Source organism: Notamacropus eugenii, chromosome 5 (genome assembly GCF_028372415.1).
Source record: "Notamacropus eugenii isolate mMacEug1 chromosome 5, mMacEug1.pri_v2, whole genome shotgun sequence".
In the NCBI taxonomy this organism is placed as follows: domain Eukaryota; kingdom Metazoa; phylum Chordata; class Mammalia; order Diprotodontia; family Macropodidae; genus Notamacropus; species Notamacropus eugenii.
This window is the reverse complement of record NC_092876.1, coordinates 398,971,687-398,995,913: the sequence shown is the minus strand read 5'-3', so window position 1 is coordinate 398,995,913 and position 24,227 is coordinate 398,971,687. Positions and strand designations below refer to the sequence as shown.

Below are 24,227 nucleotides of genomic sequence, written 5' to 3'. Positions count from 1 at the left end.
TATGTTAAAATATGTAAACAAAAATATATGAGATTACAAAGGAAACCCAGTTGTGTTGACTATAATTATAAAACATTTTCTTAAAAAGTACACAGATCGCAGGTCAAAAAAATCTTTGTTCTGTAAGTGGTCAAAGGATATGAATAGTTATCAAAAGAATTGGAAATGCTAAATGACTAGCTGAAAACATGTACCAAATTACTAACATTAAAAGAGGCAGCTAGGTGATACAGTAGATCATGGGGTTTAGATTTAGAGTCAGGAAGGCCTGAGTTTAAATCTTGGCATAGATCCTTCCTAGCTGGATGACCTTCTCACTTTTATCTGTCTACCTTTCTCACCTGTAAAATAGGGATGGTAATAGCACCTGCCTTCCATGCTTGTTGTGAGGATAGAGTGATGCAATATTTGTAAAGCACTTTGGAAACCATAAGGTGTTAGTTATTATTATCGTTAAACACAAATTTAAATAACTCTTGAGTTGTAGCTCAGCAAAAGTGACAAGAAAAGAAAATTGTCTTTGTGGGTGGGGCTATAAAGTGGTCCAGCCTTCTGAATATTGATTGGGAATTATACAAGAAATGGGACTCCTACCCTCCCACAGTTTTTGACCTAACAATCCCACTACTCAAGATATCCTACTGAACTCGTTAGAGATAGATACAGAGGTCCAGCATTCGTGTGTGCTCATTCAGTGGCTAGAAAAGACTATGGTATGAGTGTGATTGTGTAGTGAAAAATGATGAGGAATTCAGAGAAACATGGGAAGATTTGTATAAATGGAGGTAGAATAAAATAAGCAGAGCCAAGAAGACAGCACACACAATGACTGTGGCAGTGTAAATGAATCTGATCATCAAAGAGGAAATTCAGCCGAGCCATCAATAAGGCGACAAAGTACTCCATAAGCAGATAGTGGAACCTCTTCTGCCCTCAAGGGTGTAGAGGTGGGGACTCTGAGGACAAATCATCGCATATTTTGAAGGAATCTTATTGTATCAGAAAAGAAAAATTGTTTTCCTTTGTTGCAAAAGCGGCTTCAATCTGGAGAGAGGAGACTTTGTTGAAATAATAATGGTATTCATATAGTGCTTACAAATTTGCAAAGTACTCTGTGAATTAAAAAAAAAGATCACCTTCCCTTCACTCCCCCTGTTCAGTGATAACACTTCATTAGCTTAATGACTTTCAGACATTAAAAGGATTAAAACCTCATTTTGCTATTTATAAAAATCATTTTTATTAAAAACCCGCATTTTATTATTTTTTAAAATAATTTTTTATTATGAAACCTCATTTTATTTTTTCAAAATAAGTATTCTGTAATTAAGACTTTCTTAACTTTGGCTGACCTTCCTTCTGATTCAATTTATTTATATATTTAAAAGTGTATTTTACTTTTAATTTATGGAATAAAACAAGCATTTCTGTAACAGAATATAACAAAAAAGATGATTGCACATGAAACTGCAAATCTATGATGTCTAATTTGCTATTCCTTTATATAATGAAGTTGTCATGTAAATTTTTTTTTCTTCCTTTCCCCTGCCTCTTGGTCCTAGACAGGGCTGCCTTTAGACACAAGTGTGTGTGTGTGTGTGTGTGTGTGTGTGTGTGTGTGTGTGTGTGTGTGTGTGTGTGTGTGTGTGTGTGTGTGTAAAATCTTTCTATACAATCTCCTATTAGTTCTTTCTCTGGATGCAGATTGCATCTTTATAATGCCGTTTAGAATAAATGAAGCTTTACTCTGTTACGAAGAAAGTAATTTCCTAACATCCAAGGTTAAGTCTAAAATTAAGCTATTAATTAGGACTTTAGACCAACAACAATAAGTTAGGGTCCTTTAATTGTTAGCAATAGTGTGGAGACAGTTAGGTCAAGGGCTTGTGAAGTCAGCATACATAGCTATTATTTGTGTCTTAGTTGGTTAATGTTAAAAAAAAAAATTTGTTTGTGGTCTGTATTGTAAATGCTTCAAAAGAATTATCACCTGACCGAAGGTTGGAATTGTTTTATGTGATATGAACTGTGTTAAAAATGAAAAGTAAATTTAAAAAAAAAAGTAATTTCCTGTTTTGCTTATGGCTTAGTGCACATGACCTCACTAATTGGCATATCGGTGACTGGACTTTGAAAATCCTGAATTTTGAGAAGGAAAATGGGGGTTTGCCTTCTGAGGTAAAGTGCATGCATACTTTTGTCTTTCCAGGCAGAATGCTTTTTTTATGGTGTTTAATTAGAAAACGTGATTAGCACCTCAGATTCCTTAAAAAATGGCCAGTAGGAAACTATTTTGATTTTTAGTTTATCCTGCGTTGAAATTCCTTGTTCTGTCAGAATTTTTGTGTTTAACCTCCTCCTTCCCCAAAGGACATCAAGGACCCTTCCTGCTTCAGAATGAGGCTTACTGAAGGGGATGGTGGTGTACATACTTGTGGTTTTTGGTTTTTCTCAAAACTTGAACATATACTTTTCTTCCTGATCCTTTTCTGTGACTGAAAAGTAAAACCACTAAGGTTCTCTGTGTGTACTTTGTGCTCCTCCATTAGTTAGCTTACATGTCTCTAGTTTTGTTTGGTTTTATTTGAAAATTGAAATTTCTGTTGTTAAGAGGATGATGTTCTTTCAGACCCTAATCCCTGCTCTTCAGTGCAGTTATTTTGCTCTCTTGTGGAAGCTGGAATTAGCTACTGAGGCATTAGTAGCTGAAGCACCTCCCTCCCAGGTATGCTGATTCAGACTGTTATCCTTTGTAGAATTCTGTTTGTGTAGAAAATAAAAAATGCTAAGAATTTTGAGAAAGGTCTTGTTTTTACAGAATTATTGAATCAAATGCCTTGATTTCCCAGCATTTAAACTGGTCTAAGGCTATGGATGAACAAAAAATAATTCTCAAAAGAGCAATGCAAATTATTAACTATATTAATGAATGTTCTGAGTAAAAAAATAAGAAAAATATGTATCAAAAGAGCTCTAAGGGCTCACGTCACATAGAAAATTGGCAGAAATGATGAAAAGTATATGGAGGAATTGTGGAAAGATAGAGACATTAATATTACAGTGTCTGGAACTCACTTTAAAATTGCTAAGAAAGTGAGTAAAAGTCCATATGCTTTGACTTGGTGAGCTCACTACCAGATTTATTTTTCCCAAGATGATTAAAGATGATAGTTCATTTCGTTTTAGCAAAAAACTAGAAACAAAGTCGATGTCCATCAATTGAAGAATGGTGAGACAAGTTTCAGTAAATTATTACTTTACTGTGAGAAATAATGACTGTAAAGAATAAAATGAAGCATAGGAAGACATTGAAATGATACCAGGAGAACAATACACACAGATTAAAAACATAAAAACTGAATACTGTGTATTTACAATTGTCAAGTACAGCCCCAAAGAATCATAGGCCTCATAGATGTAGAGGCCATGGAGTTCAAAGCCCTCATGTTGTAGAGGAGGATTCAGTTTCACCGCCCAAGGTCATACCCTACTCTGGAGGTGGGATTGACCCCAGGTCCTCTGGCTCCAAGTCCCCTTCATCTTCCAGTGCACCATTCTGTCTCTTTAAAGAGAGAGATGAAAATTCATCTCTTTTTCCTCAACAGATGTGATAGGTGCAGAGCATTTCATAGACCATCTTAATTCATGTGTGAGTTTTGCTGATTTTGTTTTATCCTTTGTTAAAGGGCTGGCTCTTTGGGTAAGGGAAGGAAGAGAGACATGGGGAGTGACAGTAATGTCAGTGTAAGATACTGTTACATTGTTTAAAGCAGATAAGATTGGGAGAAGAAAAAGATTGTTTCACCATCTAAAAATTATGCATGTTAGGATTAGATGAGCTCTAAGCTTTCTTCTACCCCTGTGAGGAAATGTCTTAGCAAAAACATGTGATTTCTAGTCAGTGGTGCTCGGTCTAGCAGGGATATTCTGGGATCATTGGTTATCTTCATTTCTCACAAACTGTAGTTTTTGTTTGTGATTAATATTATCATAGTGGTGTAAACAGTAATACTTAGTTTCTTTGTTGCCAAATTAAGCCTATGATTGGCTTTGTATCAAGTTTTCAAAAGAAAAATTTGAGAAACAGTGATGTATGAGAAGGCCCAAGTTCCAATCCTGACTTGTTGATTGTCTCTGCAACCTTGAACAAGTTCCTGAATTTACCATGTTGGGTTTCATTTTCCTAATCTATAAAATGAGGTATTTTGATCAGATGATTTGAGATCCCTTTCATTTCCATGGTTCTGTGATCCTATTTGATCCTGTGCCTATCCACAAATTTAATTTGTAGCCAAAATAATAATTGCTTTAAAGATAAAAGATGAAAAAGGAGGAACAAAATAAAAGTTTTGATGAATTTAACTATTGAAATTGTAAAGCCCTCATGTAGCTCATTTTGGATTATCATAAACTTGGATCCACCTATATAGATTAAGAAAGTTAATTTTTTTTGAAGGATGTTTTTATTTTTTCATCAATTACATGTAAAAACAATTTTAAACTTTTTAAAAATTTTTTTTGAGTTCCAGATTCCCTCCCTTTCTTGAGAAGGCAAACACTTTGATATAGATTATACACGTGCAGTTATGGAAAATTGTGACATGACTGGGCAATCATTTCTGAATATACGATGTCTAATTTATTTAGCAGCTTCCTTTTTCCTGCTGTAGCTTTCTTTACAGAATAGGAGGATGTCATTTAAAAGATCATTTTATTTAAAATAAATGTCAGTTCCTACAATTTTGGAATTGTTTATATTAAACTCTACTGCAGTTAATTACTTATGCTTCTAAGTATTACTTGCTTATATCTCACTTGTGCCATGTGCCACATATGTCAGTGACAGGCACAGTTTTCATTTGCGACTTTCTGAATTTTGAAAGTAAATTCATGATGTTGTAATTGTCTTGTTAATTAAGAGGCTTATTATCCTGCTTATCAATTTTTTTAGCCTTTTGTGTCTCTGCTTTCTTTTTTGGCAGTATCACTGCTTATTAATAATGATATTCAGTTTCACTCCTCAAAGGAGGTGTTCAGTAAGTTATGTTACTTGTTAACAGATCTGGGGAAAGATTTTGTGCATAGGAAATGCTTATTTATTGCCCCAAAACAGGATTTTGTTTGTTCCCTATTTCTTGGTTATCTCTACCTGAGATATTTCTGTCTTCTTTTACCATTGGCAGTTGGTTGCATTTTCTTGCTTTTTTCTCCTTTCTCTTCCCAAAGATTTGATTGTATGTTCAGTAAAATTCACTGTAGGATATTTCCCGTAAGGATAAAAGGATCTTTATCTCTGTTTTGCTTTGTTGTTGTTGGATTTTTGTTGTTTGTTTTCCTCTAAAGTCACCTACTAATAAGTTCTCAAGCCCCTGAAGGGAAAGAAAGAATCTGAGAATTCTGGTTTCTATTTTCAGCTAATGTTAGTAAATTATATGACTGGGTTAACTTAACTAGCATATCTTCTCTTTTTTTCAGTCACATGAGGGGAAATAGGGAGAGAATAAGTAGTCTGTATAATATAGTGCTTACCATGTGCCATACACTTGCAAATATTATCTCATTTAATCCTCACAACAACCTTGTAAGGTAGATGTTATTATTATTCCTAACAGTAAAGGAAACTGAGGCAAGCAAAGTTTAAGTGACTTCCCTAAGATTAGACAGCTGGTAAGTGTCTGAGGCCAAATTTGAACTTGGGTCTTTCTGATTCATGACCTAGGACTTTATCCATTATGCCACATAGCTGCCTCATGAAAGACATAATATCTTACATGTTCTTCTTGAACTTAGAATTAGTTTGACAAAATATGTCATTATGACTTGTTCTGGACTCTAGTTTGGGAGAGGAGAGAAATCCTTGGTGGTTTTTGTTTCCTTCCAGTTCTAGTAACAGGTTTCTGTCCTTGAATGGCCTTAAGATCTTTTTTTTTTTTTTTAATTTTGATGCCCAATTTGTAGGTCTTTGCAGTTCATGGGTTGCCATAAGAAAAATCTGGCAAGCTTATGTTCACAGCATTAGGGGGTTTAGAAGTAATTTGTTGTTTGTGAAAACTTGTATGCACTGATGCAAAGTGAGCTGAACAGAATTAAGAGAACAATTTGTGTGATGACAAGAACATGGTGAAGATCAACAGCTTTGAAAGAATTAGGAATTCTGATCAGCATAATGACCAGTCAGGACTCCAGAGGACCAGTGACGAAGCATGTTAGCCACCTCCTGATAGAGAACCTGAAGCACTGAGAGAAACAGATTTTTTTTTGGGACATGGCCAGTGCAGAAATTTGTATTGCTTGACTATACATGTTTGTAATAGAGTTTTTGTTTTTCTTTGATTTTGATGGAGGATGAAGGGTGGATGGGAGGAAAGATGAATTTTTATTCACAGGAAAAAAATTAAAATATAAATTGAAAACCAAGTAATTTGTTTTGAAAAGAAGTTTCTTAATTTTTAAAAAGGCTTCAAAATATTTTCAGGAAGCTCTTTCAATGTTGAAGGAACAGATGACATGTTTCCGATTGGTATGTGAATCATTCCTCAGCCACCATAATAAGGATGTGAATGAAAAGGTTGGTGTAACAATTTTTTTCCACTAGAACTTAATTATTTCATTCACCAAACCATAAATGAAAACCTGCATCTTATCATTGTTCACTCTTAAGAGTCTCTTTCCCCATAGTGAATCTTGTCCTCTAATACTAAGGCTTTGTTAGAGATAATGTAATCCCTCGGAGAGGGAGAAATGGGAAATGGGGTGGCATTTGTGGTATTTTTTTGAGGGGTAGACAGATGGAGGAGTGCCTTTAGTAGTGATATTCTTTCTTCAGGACTCTAAAGTTGTGTGTGTATGTGTGTGTGTGTGTGTGTGTGTGTGTGTGTGTGTGTGTGTATGTGTGTGTGTGCTTATGTTTTTAGGCCTTTATTCTGCTATGTGACTTGCTGATTGTTTTAAGTCACCAAGGTGTGGATGAGAAAGAAGATTTTGCATTGCTTAAGTTTCTTCCTGATCATGATCTTCAGTCGAGAATGATTGAGTTTGTTAAGAATCATGTTTTTGGAGAGAACAGTAAGTATCATGGCCCAAAGTAAAAAAAATAAAGATGCTGAGAATTTAATAGCAACCCCATGTATTTTTAAACTTCCAGTTCTGAAGGAACCTTTGTAGTTCTGTGTTTAAGTTGCAAGTTTAGGAGAGGTCATTTTATTGGATATGTTGTTTATCAGTTAACATTTTTTTAATAAACAGGAAATTACACTGTATTTTCTGGTTTCTGAGTTGTCAAGTAATGTTATTTTCTTAGCTTTTTTGTCAGATTTGAAAGGTGTATGGATATATATAAAGGTATATAGGGGGTATAAGTACTAGGGTACAAATAGTCCCTTATGGGCACCAGTCATTGGCTTTCTGACCATGACTTAATATCCCATCTTAAATAGTAACCACAATATCACACCAGATCCAGATGGGTCTCTTAGGTCATGTTTTCAGACTTGATACTGATACACCTAATACCTAAACAACTCATTTCTTCTCATACCTCCTTATTTTACGCTAGTTCCTTCTTGCTAATCTCAGTTGTTGGCCACTATCTCTTGTCTCTTCTTTCCTCAGGGCTCCACGAAAATTCCAAACCTGTTATAATTTCCAACCACTTAGTGCTACTACCTAAATTTTAAAATGTCATAATTAGAAACCCCCAATATCTTGTTTTTTATAAAATGCTTCCTATATCCTAGAGTGCAGCTAGGTGGCACAGTAGATAGGCTCAGAATCAGAATCAGAAAGACTCATCTTCACTAGTTCCAATTCAGTTTCAGACACTTTCTAGCTGTGTGATCCGGAGCAAGTCACTTAACCTTTTTTAACTTGTTTCTTCATCTGTAAAATGAGCTCGAAAAGGAAATGGCAAACCGCTCTACTATCTTTGCCAAGAACAAACACACCGTATGGGATCATGAAGAATCAGACATGACCGAAATGGCTGAACAACAACAAATAATATATCCTTCTGTCATCTTTTAAAATGCTAACATTCTTTTCTGATACTTGCTATTATTATTCTTCTGGAATTCGTTGAAATCCTTTTTCTCAGGAGATTTGAATTACCTTTGAATTAGATGAAGGAGGTCAGCCTTATTACTTAAACCCAGAGTTGACTAGTTGTCGTTTAAGATTTTTCTGCTTTTAGTAGATTGGGTTTGATTTATTCTAAAGTATTGATTTGATGAAGAGAGATCAACTGCTATATTAAGTTCCTCTCCATTCCTCTTTTGTGGTCAGTACTGTCCTTTCTCTTCCTTCTTCCATTATTGATAAAGATGCAGAGAATCTTGATTGAATATGACAGTAGAAGTTTCATTTTATAATTTTGTCCAAAAGCATTGAATGATTACCAATTCATGCTTAGTACTGAATCAGGCACTGTAAAGGTTATAGAATCATTCCTGCACTTGAGCCTTTGAGTATGGGCCAAGCCCACATGAAAACATATTTACAGAAATATACTTCAGTATCTATTGAATAGGAACTGTTGAACTGGCAGGAGGGGAGGGAGATATGGGTAGATTGAATGTGTTGGAAGTTCAGTTTGCCCACATATATACAGTGTAAATAGACAGGTTATATACCAAAGAGAACAAATTGAATTCTTTTCCTAGATTTGCCTGAAGAGATGAATAGAGAGGAAGCTCATAGACTGGATTCCATATACAGGAAGCGGATTATTCTGGCTGAATATTGTAAACTGATTGCTTATAACGTGGTGGAAATGATGACAGCAGTTGAAATCTACAAGCACTATATGCAGGTCTCTGTGATTTTCTACTACAGATTGAATTCAAGATGCTTTGCTTTTGACATTATTAGAATAATTTTTCAGTGGACTGAGGCCGAATGTAAGATTCCAGGGTGACATTGGATATGATCTTTGTGCCGCAGCTTGACATATTTTATTCTAAATTGTCCTATTCATGTAATCCCAACTTCTTAAATATTGAAAGATCTATTTTTCCCAGTTTGAGGGTAGTTGAATCCTCTTGACTCACTTTAATCTTTGGCTATTTGCCCAGGCCTTGTTGGAAAGAAACTAGTTTATTCCAGTTTTGTTAATAACTCCAGTTTTCTAGGAGAGCAAAACTAAGCCCTTGAAATCTTATGAGGTGGTCACTAATTATACACATGGCCTTATGCAGTCTCCTTTAAGTATTCTGGTTTGTATTTGGGCCATTGGCACACTCACACGTGTGTGTGTGTGTGTAGGCCAATATGCTTTATAATCTTTTTATATTTTATTTTTTATAAGTTTGCCATTAAGATGAATGTTAGAATTGAAAGCATTTTAAAAATCTGAAAATGATGATTATTAATAATAAAAATTTACTTTTAATAAGCTTATTAGTTAATATATATTGATAATATTGTAAGTTTGTGAATATTGATAATATTGTCTTTTAATGGTGGCATTCTGTTCTTTTATTTCATTTTGTTTTAATTAGACCTATCATGATTTTGGTGATATTATTAAAGAAACAATCAACAGAACGAGGCACAATGATAGGATTGAGAGTGCCAGGACATTGATTGTTTGTTTGCAGGAGGTAAGAGAAACAATGTTGGCTGTAAAATCCTGTAAAATAAAAAGAGGGATTAGTTTTCCATTCCACTGAGAGGTGAGCCCTCTTTTATAGGAATTTTTCCAGAGTTTTGTATAATTGACACCCTCATCAAATTGATGCCTACATCTGCAGTGGGCTGTGTTTATGATGCTGTACTGCCTTTCCCCACCCCTCCTCTTATTTTTACTCTTTTTTTGAAAAATGTTAGATTCAAAAGCAGAGATCTGTATAATAATTCTATCTTTGGCGTGTACTTGGTTGCTTTCTTCTTAGAGTGATGATGATTTAGTATTACCTCATTAATAAAGTAAGGAAAACACAGGGACAGGAAACAATATGGTCATATCCCTGTTGCAAAATTAAGGCAGCGTTTGATGTGGGATTAGGCCTTTTATATGCAGATACTCAATAAATGGCATGGACTAGGCAACTGTATTGTATTCATTAGCCTGCAGCACTCCTTGGTTTCTCTGTTGGGCTATCACCTTGAAAGGGTATTTTGCTATCTGAATTCTGAGGAATTCCTTACTTTCTTCTAACTGGCCCCCCAAATAGTTCCTCAAAGTAAATGGCTATTTATTTCTCCATCAAAGATAGGTAACAAAATGCTGGCTGTAGACAACTACATACTTGGGGTGTTTCCTTGACAGCGTGCTATTCTAAACCCTAACTGAGATGAAGTAATGCCTGTTGGAATAGATTGTCTTTTGGAATGCTTATTATTCAGGGACAAATAGTTATGTTTCTTCACATGGGTGATGGGTGCCAATTAGCTCTTGACAGTGTTTGTGCTCATTATCAGCTAGGCTAGTGTTGTTATATTCCAGGCTGAAGTTATAGCAAAGAAAAGAGAAATATTACATTCTGCCCACCACCTTTCTACCTCATTAGTAATTTTAAACTCCTTCACCTCAGGCTTCTGAGCCCCTATCACTTAGAGGAACTGGACGTCTATTTTAGCAACTGCCCCAGCCTGATCTGCTTGTACATATCTGTTTTTAAGCTACAGAACATGTTTCTCCTAGAGTGACTGATACATGAAGCCCTGCTACTATTTCACATTCTGCCAGATGCTTTCTATTCTGGCCAGAGTCCCTGAAATAGGAGCTAAGGTGAGGGTAAACAGCAGCCTGTCAGAACCCTGTGTTTAGATATCACACACAGAGATCATTTCAGCTTGACCCCTGGTTGGCTGTGCTGATTTTGAAGTCAAATGAAACTAGCTGTCTATTTCTGAGGCACCCTCGATGGCTTGGTGTAGCCCTACTTTAATGGAAAAAAAGGGCCACTGTTAAATCATGTTAAAAAATATATGCAAGGTAGACACTGATGCTTCCTCAACATTCCTTTTTCCCCCCTTTGTTACAGTGAACCTAGAAAATACCAAGAAACATTGCCATTTAAGTATTTTAGAAAAGAACAGAATGAGAATTGTATATGAAATTATGAACTTGTATTAGTATTTTTAAAAAAAGCCTATATATTAAGCTTAAAACAAATAAAATTCTCCTGCTTATCTTTGTGCCATTCTGAACTTCCTTCTTCTCTCTGTTATCTTTTTATTCTCAACTTTTATATCAAATGAAATAAGCATTTTCATATGCAAAGCAGTCCATCTGAGGACTGTGTATGGAACATTCACAAAACAGTGAATCTCTTACATAGAGCTTGTATTTCTGTACATTCAGCATATTAACTTAAAAAAACTATACTTCTTTTCTGAGTCTCCCTCTAACTTCTATTCTCTTCTGTGCATTTCTCAAATGCTTCAATGATTCCTTTTTCCCTTCTATTTTTCCCTTGGTGGGGGCACCTTATCTCTAGTTCCTCTCCCACCTCACCCTGCAATATTGAAGCGAAAAAAGACAAAAGCCTCTGTAACAAATATGTATAGTCAAGCAAGACATCTCCACATTAGCCTTGCCTGAAAAAGGTAGATTGCATGCTATACCTCAGATGAATATTTAATGGGTCATCTTTGAGTTGGGCCTAAATCTTGCACGGGACTTTATACATCTGTTCTCCAAATAGACACATTAAGGTTTGTGCCAGATTTGCATGCCAGCTTTGAATTTGCTTGTGATTCATGTTGTTTTACTTCCCAATGATTAGCACTGTCCAAAAAATGTTACTTTATAGATATTGCATTCCGTCTCAACTAGTGATCTTCTAGTAGATGACCATTTGATTTGGGATATTGTAGAGGGGATTCATGCTTGCATGAAGAAGGGAGAAGGGGAAGGTCATCTTTCAAATCTAAACTTTTATGATTCTGTGTATCAAAGTCCTTAGTGTATACAGGTCTTGATGTATTATTGATATTTTCTTGAGGATTTTCTTCTATAGAAAATGTTTGATAATATCTGGGTTTTGCAGTTATATCAGAACCACATGGCAACCTATTGCAGCAATAACAGTCGTAAAAAGCAGATCGATTCCTCCGCTTCCTTTGCCAGTATTAAAGAACTCGCTCGTCGATTTTCTCTCACATTTGGCTGGGATCAGATGAACTCCAGGGAATCGATAGCTATGATACACAAGTATGTGCTCCAAGTACCATTATTTTTCTTTACGGTTTTTCTGTTTTCAATTTTGGTTTTGTAGGGTTTTTTGGTTTTTACCTTTTTTCTTCTTTCTTTGCTAACAGAGAAGGAATTGATTTTGCATTTCATGGAGATAGTCAAGATATAGACTATTACCTCCCTCCCAATCTAACCTTTTTGGCAATCATCAGTGAATTCTCCAATAAGCTACTCAAACCTGACAAGAAGCTGGTGTAAGTTTAACCATGTTGTTTGATTGTTGTATTCAACTTATCAAGACATAAAACAATGGTAAGAAATAGGAAAGTTTGTAGAAGTTGTGTGTGGAACCAACTTACATCGCAGGAGATTGGATTTAGAAGTTAAAATATGTGATGTGTCTGCCTTTCTCTGTGTAACCGAGGTTTCTTGGTCTCCGAAGTGTGCATCATGATGTATGTTAACTGCCCATTGTGAGCGTAGTATGCTATGGCCAAAGGCACATGGAGCTCAGCAGGGCTGTGCGCTGTATCTGATTTTTCAGGCATTGTGTGACTACTGCTATTTGAGTGATGGCCATTTGCTTAGTGGTTTTTTCAAAAATGTAAGTTGTTTCTTTTCTAGATCACAATTACAGAAGTGCTCTCTCTCTTTCTTACTCTCTCTCTCTCTCTCTCTCACTCTCTCTCTTGCTCTTTCTTGTTCTTTTTCTCCAGTAGCCATTTGCATCCTCTTCTTTTTTGTTTCCCAAATCAGTAAAATGTTGTTTTGGCTTCAAAAAGCCACCACATGTCCAGAAAGTTGTTGCTGTTTTCAGTTATTTTTAGTAACTCAGTTTTAATAACTCAGTTTTATCAACAAGCATTTATTAAGTACCTACTACATTCAAAGAATTGTGCTGAGGATAAAAGCAAAAACAAACCAATCTCTGGCCTCAAGGAACTTCCATTCTGCTGGGGTGCAGCTAAACATACGTGCAGATGAATAAATACAAAGTAATTTTTAAGACAGGAGAGATTAACAAGTGGAAGGATCACAGAAGGCCTGGAGTAGAAATCTTGCTTCCTTGATGGTGGCATTGGTTTTGTGCCTACTAGGGAACTAGGGATTCCAAGAGGCAGAAGTAAGGAAGGAGAGCATTTCAGTCGTGGGAGATAGCCTGTCACAGATATTAGCCATAGAAATTAGGTGGTAGATTGTCATGGACAAGCCACAGCAATGAAGCCAGTTTGGCTGGAATTTAGAGTATGCAGACCAAGGGTTCTTAACTTTCTTTGTGTCATGGACCCATTTGTCAATCTGGTGAAGCCTGTGGATGTAGACCCTTTCTCAGAAAAATGTTTTTAAATGCATGAAATAAAATGAATTGGACTATAAAGAAAACATTGTTTTGAAATACATGTCTCAAAATATTAATAAACAAACTCCATATAAGTTTAAGGACCCAAGGTTAAAAACCCCTAGTATAGACTGTAAAGGGATAATGGGCAGGATGTGAACAGACAGTCTTGACTTGTAGCCCCCCAAAATGGATGACTTTTGAGGTATATCCAGAAAGTCTTATCTTTGAAAGAGAGTGTGCAAAAAGCGTGTGTGTGTTTTAAGTGGCTGTATTTTGAAAACAGGACAGTGTATATGTTTTCATTTAGTCAGTGACTGTAATGTATTGGTCACATCTGCCATATGGTTGGCAGTCACCATCATTGGTTACATCTAAAAAAAAATATCTTTTCTTACCTGTAGTAGAGGAAAGTGCATAGAACAGGATCATGGCATTTTACTTGGTACAAAGAATTACAGGAGTGGTTCATATATTAAACAATAAAATGAGGTAAATTATTGTATGTTATTTTTCCCCTGCACGTGGTGGTTATTTTAATTTGGCTTACATTTTCTTTTGATGCTTTATATCCACTTACCCTAAAATATGTATTTTAGAGCAACTGATATATAACTTAATATTAACAAGGATGCTTTTAATTGTCGTCGTTTCAGTATGTTGAATATTTGTGATTAACTGGGGCAAACAGGTTAGAGGGAGTTTTTGGCTCAACATAACAAAAGGTTTCTTGACAATTAGACTTAAAAGTGGAAATGGCTGCCTCTGAAGGTAGTGACTTCCCATCACAGGAGGTCACTAGAGTTTGGATGGTCATGTGAATTCAATTTGACAGGTATTTATTATATACCTGCTATTGTAGGGAAATGATAAAATTTGTGTGACATAATGGTCCTTCCCTTTGTAGTATTTATTCTAGTAGGCAGAAAAGAAATAAACCTCGAATCATAAATTTGGAGCTAAAAGGTTTCTTAGAGGTTATCTAGTCCAACTTTTTTATTTTATGGGTGAAGAACCTGTGTCCCTGTGTCGTAGAGACTTGGCTAGCATCAGAAATCTGGGATTTACATTCAAATTCTCTGACTTCAAATCTAGCACTGTTTCTATCGTGTCAGACTGCTTCTTTATAATGTGCAGTATTCCATAAATATAAAAATCATTTTTTATTATTAAGAATTTAAATATCAACAAATGTAAACTTTTGTTTATACAAAGGGGCAAAAAGAGAATTGTATGTAGCAACAGGAATCTATTGTTTTTAAACGTAAAATTTAACATAGTAGTTCAACATTGTACTTATTGTCTCTGCCCCCTTCGAAATCTTCTTCTCTCATCTGTGCATTTTTTAATGTTTCATTGATGTTCTTTTCTTTCTTTTCGTCTTTTTTTTTGTTATCCCTGTAACTGTCCTGCTCCCCCCCCCCCCCCCCCCAAAAGGCCTCCTTTTTAACAAATAAACATAGTCAAGCAAAACAAATCCAAACGCTGGCCGTATCTGGATGTGTAGATCTCTTTTTGTACCTCTAGTTCTCCATGGGAAGTATAATCAGTATTCAGTAGTCATTACTCTAATTCTAGTTCTTAAGTTTTTAAGTTGTTTCCTTTTCTAGTATTTTAGTCATTAAATTATTCTGGTTTGCTACTTACTTCATTCTGTATCTGTTCATACAAACATTTCTAGGTTTCTTTGACTGTCCTCATTACTTCTTACAGCAAAACAATATTTGATTGTATTCATAGTCCATGATTTGTTTAGCCATTCCCCAATTTCTGAGTACCCACTTAATTCTTTATTATAACAAAAATGCTACTACCAGTATTTTTATATATGTAGTTCCTTTGGTCTCATTGTATTATATGCCTAGTAGTGGTGTTGTTGGACCAAAAGGTAATGACTTTTTGGACATCATTCCAAATGACATAATTTCCAGAATGATTGGATCCATTTATAGTTTTACCCTCAGGGCACTGTTGTGATTGGCCTTCCACTGGCCATGTGACAATTGTCATTTTTCTTTATGTCATCCTTGTCAAGCTAGTGGGTGTAAAGTGGAATTTCAGAGTTGTTTTAATTTATCTTATTATCATTAATAATTTGGTACATTATTTAATGTGGCTATTGATAATTTGTCATTTTTCTTTTGATACCTGCTTGTTAATATCCTTTGAACATGTTTCTATTAGCAAAGGAGCTCTTGTTTTTATATATTGGTATAAATTACCCATGTATTTCGAATATAAGAATTTTATCAGAGAAATTTGCTGCGTTTCCCCCCTAATTAACTATTTCTCTTCTAATTATAATAGTGTTAAATTTGTTTGTGCATGAAATTTTCAATTGATAAAGATTTATTAAGCACCTCCTGTGTGCCAGGCATTGTACTAAGTGCGGGAGATATCAGAGTGATCCACGACAGTGTCCACCATCAGAAAGCTCACAGTCTAATGGGGAGGACAAAATGTAAATGAAGACATGCAGACATGCTGTTTGCAAGATAAATAGGAAATAATTAATAGAGTGAAGACTAGTATTAAGCGGGCTTAGGATAGGCTTCTTGAAAAAACTAGAGTTTTACTTGGGACTTAAAGGAAGCCAGTAGGCAGATTTGAGGAGGGAAGAGCATTTCAGGCATGGGGGACAGCCACAGAGAAATCCCGGGGCGGAGAAATGGAATGGTGTGCTCAAGAAACAGCTAGGGGGCCAGTGTCATTGAACTGAAGAGTATGCGTAGGGAAGTTGTAAGAAGACTGGAAAGGTAGAAGGGGTTTACTTTATGATGGGCTCGGAGGCCAGAGGATTTTATATTTGATCATGGAGGCAGTAGGGAGCCACTGGAATGTATTGAGTATGGGGGTGACATGATCAGACCTGAACTTTGGGGAGAATTGCTTTATTAGCTGGATAAAGGATGGATTGGAGTGGAGAGAGATCTGAGGCAGACAGAGCCATCAATAGGGCTATTGTAATAGTCCAGGTATGAGGTGATAAGGGCCCGCATCACAGTGGAAATGGTCAGAGGAGAGAAGGGGATGTATAGGAGAGATGTTGCAAAGGTAAAATTGATGGAACTTTGTAACAAATTAGATATAAGGGGTGACGGATAGTAAGAATGATTCCTAGGTTGTGAGAGTGTGGGACTGGTTGGATGGTGTTGCCCTCTACAGTAATAGGAAGTAGGAGATGGGGAGGGTTTAGGGGGAAAGAATGATAATGAGTTGTTTTGAACATAGTGAGTTTAAGATGTCTCCTGGACTTCCAATTTGAGATGTCTGAAAGGAAGTTAGATATGCCAGGTAAGAGATCAGCTAAAGAACTGGGGCAAGAAGGGTAGATTTGAGACCTTCAGCATAAAGATGGCAAGCCTATGGGAGCTGATAAGATCACCAAGTAAAGTAGTATGGAGTAGGAGAGAAGATGGCCCAGGACAGAACCTTGAGGGACACTCAAGGCTAGAGGATGTGATCTGCAGGGGAGTCCAGTAAAGGAGACAGAGAAGGAACCAGTCAGATAGGTAGGAGGGGAAATCAGGGCAGAACGGTATTTGGAAAACCCAGAGAGAAGAAAATAAGAAGAGTCATCAACAGACCAAAGTCTACAGAGAAGTCAAGAAAAAGGAGGATATAGTAAAAGGGCTTTTGATTTGGCAAATAAGAGATCATTGGTAACTTTTGAGAAAGCAGTTTTGGCAAATGATAAAACTGTAAGTACAGTTGTAAGGGGTTAAAAAGAGAGGAAAATGAAGGCATCTCTTGTAGACAGCATTTTCAGTGAATTTAGCTACAAAAGGCAGAAGAGATACAGGATGATAGTGGTGATGGAAGAATAAAATGAGGGTTTTTTTCATAATGGAGGAGAAATGGGTTTGTTTTTAGTAAGACTGTGGACAGGGAGAAGAAACTGAAAATAAGAGTTAGAGTGAGGATGATAGAGGAGAGATATTTTAAGGGAATAGATGGAGTGGGGTTGCTTGAATAAAGGAGCTAGCGTTGGCATAAGGAATAGGGCCACCTTTTTATGTGAGACAGGGGTGAAGGAAAGAGATAGTAGCAGAAGTTTGCCTGAGTGATAGGAGGTAAGGAAGATGGGAGAAGAGAGCTCAAGATGAATGGTCCCAAATTTTTTCCTGTAAAATATGAGTCAGTATTCTCAGCTGAGAAGGTGGAGTTAGGGGGAGCCAAAAGCATGTCTCTATTTTCAACCTATGGTAGGAGATGTTGATCTAAACCTAAGTTCTGCAAGACTTTTCTGCTTTTCTCAGCAGTTTTAATCATGTAATGAGTCTTTACCCTTATAGTTGAGTTTATTTAGCATTATGCTGCTTTGTTGATTTGTTTCAGTCTTGTGTTCCTTCTTGGTTGCACTGATCAACTTTCTGTTCATTAGCAGTAAATCATTTTTATGATTACTGCTTTACAGTGTGGTTTGTGATACGGTACTACTAGATCTCCTTCCCATTTTTCTTTCATTATATTCTTTGAGCTTCTTTACCTTATGTTCTTCTAGATGAATTTTTTATTATTTCCTTTTGTTCTGTATAGTAGTTCTTTGGTAGCTTGATTGGCATGTCACAGAATCTGTAAATTAATATGAGTAATGTAATTTTTATTACACTGGTACTGACCAAACAAGAGCAATTGATAATTTCTCCAGTTATTTAAGTCCTTCTATATTTCTCTAAAGAGACTTTTTATCATTGATTTTACAATATTCCTATGTATGCCTTTATAGTTCTCTTATATGTTCTACCTTATATAATTATTCTGAAAGGAATTTCTTTTTCTGTCTGTTCTTATTGGGATTTGTTGGTAATATCTAGAAAGGCTAATGATGGTAGTGGGTATTTCTTGTATCCTACAACATGACTTAATTTGTTAATAGGTTAAATTAATTTTCAGTTGAATACTTAGGGTTCTCTAAGTAAATCAACATTATCTGCAAAAATTGTTATTTTTCTCCTTGTCTATACTTATTTTTAGCTTCAATTTTTTTTTTTTTTACTATGACTAGCATTTCTAGTATTATATAAAATAATAATGGTGTTAGTGGGCATTCTTGCTTTACCTCTGATGTAATTGAAGAGAAATTTAGGATTTCTCCATTACAGCTAATGATAGTTCCTGGTTTTAGATAGATTCCATTTGCCATATTAGGAAATAGCCCGTTTATTTCTATATTTTTAAGGTGTGTTGTATTTTTGTCAAAAGTTTTTCTGCATATATTGATATAATCCTTTGCTTTCCATATTTATAATTTTCCTAATGTCAGACCAACCCAGTTATAATATATAAGCTTTTTAACATGTCATTGTTGCCTTTTTGCTCATATTATTCAATAATTTTGCATTTGTATTCATTAAGGATATTAGTCTCGTTTTCTTTCTCCACTGTATCTAGTCCTGGTTTAGGTAATAGAACCAGATTTGACTCATGTAGTGTGGTAGGGATCCCTTTCCTTATTTTTTGCAAATTATTCAGTATTGAAATTGTTCTTTGGATGTTTGATGGGAGTTTATTTATAAATCCATCTAGCTTTGGTTTTTTAGGAGGCTGGGGAATTCATCTGTAGCCTCATCAGTTTATTTTTCTATTATTGGGCTTTTAAAATTATTTGTTTTGTATTCTATTAAATACTTATTTTATATTTTTGTAAATATTCATCTGTTTAAATTTTATTGGCATGAAATTGGGAGAACTAATTTTTAATAATGTCCTTTATTTGTTCTTCATGTGTTGTAAATGAAAACCAGTTTTGTTTTATCTTTTTGTTCTGTTTGGTTTTTTTTTTTCTTTTGGCTAAGAATAGCTAATGATTTATCTATTTCATTAGTTTTTTTTTTAAAAAAAAGTCTCTAACTTTTATGTATGTAACGTGTTTTTGTTTATTATAGTTTTGTCTTCTTTGATGTGCAGACTTTTGGGTTTTGTGTTTATTAAGTTTTTTTATTTATTTCTTTTCTTACTCTTCTATTTCATACCTAATCGACCTGTTTTTTTTTTTTTCTCTTGTGAATGAAAGAGTTTAGGGACATATAAATTTTCTCATCTTTAGTTTAGCTTCCCCTAGTCTCATTGTAATTTTCTTTGACAAAATTATCAATTGTTTCTACAGTTGTTCTTTCATCCACTAATTCTTTAGGATTAAATTAGTCTCCTTGCAAGTTTGAATTCTTTCTTTTATAGGCTCTGTATTGATTACAGTTTTTATTGTGTTGTTGTCAGAGGATGTGTTTACTATTCTGCTTTTACTTTTCTGTATTTGTTTATGAAGATTTCATTCCCTTGCGCATGGTTGGGTTTGTAAAGGTGCCATGCATAGCTGAGAAATGTGTATATTCTTTTTTATTTATACATAGTAATCACTACGTTATATTTATATATTCTTATATTTCTTAAATATCCTTATTTACGTAGTGGTTACTGAAGATAAGGGGTGTGTGTGTGGGGGGGGGGTGGCGTTATCTGCAGTACTTGAATTTTTTTCTTGTTTAATTTTTTATTGGATTTATCTAGATCCAAAAGGGGAATAGCAAGGTCTCCAATTATTAAAGTTTTGTGGTCTATTTTTCTGTGTAATTCAATTGCTTTTTCTTTGAGGATTTCTTTACTGTTCAGTTTGGTTCTTATATATGACATCAAGCATTTATATTATTTAATTATTTATGGCACCTTTAATCATAATGTGATTTCCTTGTTTGTCTCTTTTTAACCATGTCTCTGTTTAATCGTGGCTAGTCTGAGATCATCATTACTATCCCTGCTTTTTTGAATTCACATGAGATACAACAAAATCCTTTCTAGCCCCTCATTTTAACTCGATGCAAATTGTGTTTCAAGTATGTTTTTTACAAATCATGCATTTGTTGATTCAACAGTCAGTCAGTAAATGTTTATTAAACACCTAATTTGTGCCAAGTTCTGTGCTAAGCTGTAAAGAAAGACAAAAGATGGTTACCCCTCTCAAGGAGCTCACACTCTAATGGGAAAAGAAAACCCACACAAAAAAGCTGAAAAGAAAGGGGTAGTGGGAAGTATTCCAATCAGTCAGTTGCCAGATTCATTTTCTTTTTTTTTTTTCTTTTTTAATGTTTAACAATCACTGCCATACAATTGAGATTTTATCCCCCCCCCCACCTACCCCCCACTACCCCCCTCCCTCCCCACAGCTGCATACAATTCTGTATAGATTCTACATATACTTTCCTATTGAGTATATTTTCATTATAGTCATGCTATGTAGTCAGACTAAAATAAATGAAAGAAATCGTATAACAAATCAGAACATGATACACAAACACATACACATACATAAACATGATCTGCTACATTTTGTGAGTGACTTCCATATTTCTTTCTCTGAGTGTGGAAGGCATTTTGCCTTGAGAACCACCTTTGGGATTTTTTTTTTTTTATAAGAAGTTTTTGCGTTATTACAAAATTCCAAGTCTACCAGAAAAAACTCTCACACACTGTGGTCGTTGCTGTGCACAAAGTTCTCCTGGTTCTGCTCCTTTCACTCAGCATCAGGTCATATAAGTCCTTCCAGGCCTCTCTGAAGTCTTCTTGTTCATCATTTCTTATGGCACAATAGTACTCCATTACATTCATATACCATAATTTATTCAGCCATTCCCCAATTGATGGACATCCCCTTGACTTCCAGTTTTTGGCAACTACATAGAGTGCTGCTATAAATATTTTTGTACATGTGGGACCCTTTCCCATTTTTATGATCTCTTGGGGATATAGTCCTAGTAGCGATATTGCTGGGTCAAAGGGTATGCACATTTTTGTAGCCCTTTGGGCATAGTTCCAAATTGCTCTCCAGAATGGTTGGATGCGCTCGCAGCTCCACCAATAATGAATTAGTGTTCCAACTTTCCCATATCCTCTCCAGCATTTATCATTTTCTTGTTCTGTCATGTGTGCCAATCTTATAGGTGTGATGTGGTACCTCAGAGTTGTTTTGATTTGCATCTCTCTAATCAATAGTGATTTAGAGCATTTTTTCATATGATTATAGATAGCTTTAATTTCTTCCTCTGAAAATTGCCTGTCCAGATTCATTTTCTAAAGCATCAGTTTGACCTCATCTTCTATACAATAAACTTAATAGCTCCTTAGTACCTCCAAGATGGTTGGGCTGGACCTGACTCAGGCCAGTCCTCTGGTAGTCCTGTTTGTAGAATTAGTAGTTCAAGAGGTCCAGTAGCCAGTTGGTGATGGAGAGACCAACTCAGGAGAAAGATTAAGGATGGATATATAGATTTGAGAAACATCTGCATGGAAATGATATTAGAATCTATGGGAACAAATGAGGTCATCAAGAGAAATGGTATGGATTCCAGGACAGTTGAGAGGAGACTAGAATCAGAGGAACAAGTAGAACAAAATGAGACAAGAGGGGACTTATCTAGTCATAAAAGTGAATTGATAGTTTAAAAATAAAAGTATATTTTATTGAAGATATCTTGAATTGATTTTGTAACGGTCACTTGCTTATCATTTTCCACCAGTCAAACACCAAGAAACTTGTAGTTTCATCTTGAATCTTTAGGCTGAGCCAAACTGAGGATGGTTTCAGTTCCTTGCTAGTGGTTAGGATGTTGGTTCCACGACACAGATCAAATACTAAATCTTCAGTTTGTCATTTAAAGCTCTTCAAAACCTGGCACCATCCTCACTTTACAGGCTTCTCACCCTTTACTTCTCTCCACACACTACAGTATAGCCTCGGTGACCTACTTTGCATTTCCTTCTTCACTGAATTCTTATGTCTCATGTCTGTGCTTTTGCACCGGCTGTTTCCTATGCTGTCCTTTATCTATCCTCTTAGCTTCCTTAAGTTTAGTATTTTATTTTTCCCAATTAAATGTAAAAACAATTTTTAACAGTTGTTTTTTAAAATTTGAAAAATTTAAAATTTTTAAAATTCTCTCCCTTCCTCCTTTCCCCCTTCCCATCCCCCTCATTAAGAAGGCAAGCAATTTGATATAGGTTATATATTTGTAGTCATGCAAAACATATTTCCATATTAATCATGTTGTAGAATTATCAACTTTTGCAGACAACCTGTCCTGATTTTCTCTAGCTGTTTGTTTCTTCCCCTCTAAGATCCTTCCATCTAGTCAGTATATATCTAGGGTTTTTAAAGAAAATATATTTTATTGAAACCTATTGCTTTTATGTTACCTGAACTTCCCCTGTGTCCCTTCATTTTTCTGTTTCCAGAGAGCTACCCCATATAGCAAAGCATATTTTAAAAATAAATCAAGAAAAAGATGAAGAAGTAAAAAAAACTATCAGCAAAACTGATTGTTATCGTGGAGGAATCTTAAATTAACGTTCCATGCATGTGGCGTTCTCATCCCTGAAAGGAACTGGAGAGAGAGATTCTCCCATTTCTCTTCTCTGCTATAACACTTGTTCTTTGTAGTTTTGTAATATTCACTTTTTTTAAATAAATTTTTTTTTATTTTTTGTTTCATCTTACATCACCAAAAATATTCCCATTTTCCCTCTCTCCTCTTGTCTTAGAGAGCCATTATATACAATAATATTTTTAAGGGGGAAGAAAAAGAAAAGAGAAAAATCAGCGAAGACAACCATAATGTTGAGAAGACAGGAAAATGTGGTCAGCGTACCATTTTTGTACCTCTCCCACTCCGCAGGGGACTGGAGGAGGGCCGTCTTCTCATGGCTGTGCTTGGGAGTCAGTGCTCCTTCTTTGTAATTCTGCAGCATAGGCTTGGGTATTTTCGGCTTCTTTCCATTTCCATTGTTGTGTATACTATTTTCGTGGCTCTACTTAACTTCATGTAAAACTTTTCATACTTCTTTTTATCCATCATGTGTCATTTCTTATAATACAGTTATATTCCATTATATTCATGGGCTACAGTTTGTTTAGCCATTCTTCAGTTGGTGGGTATCTGTTCCCGATTCTTTATTACCACAAAAAATTATGCTTAAATATTTTGTTATATATCTGGACTTTGTTTTTATTTATCAGTGATCTTTCTTTGGGTTCTAAGTCTAATAGTGGAATCTTTGGATCAGATTAGTTACTTTCTTTGCATAATTCTGTATTGCTTTCTAAAAGGTTTGTACTGATTCACAGCTGTACCAGCTGTGCCTTAATGTGCCTGTCTTGCCACTACAACATTGATTATTCTCATCCTTTGCCATTTTTTTCCATTTTGCTGGGTGGGAGGTAAAGCCTCAGGTTTATTTTTATTTACATGTGGATTATTATTTGTATTTTGGAGCATTCTTTAATATAGTTGTTGGGGCAGCTAAGTGGTGCAGTGGATAGAGCACCAGTGCAGGAGTCAGGAGGACCTGAGTTCAAATCTTACCTCAAACACTTGACACTCACTAGCTGTGTGACCTTGGGCAAGTCATTTAACCCCAACTGCCTCATCCTGGGTCATCTCCAGTCATCCTGATAAATATCTGGTCGCTGGACTCAGATGGCTCTGGAGGAGAAGTGAGGCTGGTGACCTGCACAGCCCTCCCTCACTCAAAACAAGTCAAGTGCAAGTCATGTCATCATTTCTCTGATGGCAACGAAGGATGAACCCACACACAATATAGTTGTGAATAGGTTGCAGTTCTTCTTTTCAGAACTTCTTTTGACCCCTTACCTGTTGAAGAATGGGTTTTGGCCTCGTAAATACCTGTCATCTAAACATCTTAGATTCAAAACCCTTATTGGAGAAATTTGATAGCTATTTTCCCCCATTTGACTGCTTT

At 35.6% G+C, this 24,227-nt stretch overlaps 1 protein-coding gene across 9 annotated transcripts in view; it reads left to right on the top strand.

The window, feature by feature from the left end:
• Positions 1–24,227, top strand: part of LOC140506888 (cohesin subunit SA-2-like) — a 120,340-nt gene that overhangs the window by 62,776 nt on the left and 33,337 nt on the right. For 7 of the 9 annotated variants that reach the window (XR_011968147.1, XM_072614526.1, XM_072614524.1 and 4 more), the window contains 8 exons: positions 2,091–2,178; positions 2,630–2,725; positions 6,476–6,568; positions 6,915–7,065; positions 8,658–8,806; positions 9,495–9,596; positions 11,991–12,154; positions 12,262–12,390. Coding sequence is in view for 7 of the 9 variants with exons in the window: in XM_072614526.1 (XP_072470627.1) it covers positions 2,091–2,178; positions 2,630–2,725; positions 6,476–6,568; positions 6,915–7,065; positions 8,658–8,806; positions 9,495–9,596; positions 11,991–12,154; positions 12,262–12,390 (972 nt within the window). In the remaining 2 variants the exon portion in view is untranslated. The remainder of the gene's footprint in view (positions 1–2,090; positions 2,179–2,629; positions 2,726–6,475; positions 6,569–6,914; positions 7,066–8,657; positions 8,807–9,494; positions 9,597–11,990; positions 12,155–12,261; positions 12,391–24,227) is intronic. The other 2 variants (XR_011968148.1, XM_072614527.1) reach the window with 2 other exon arrangements.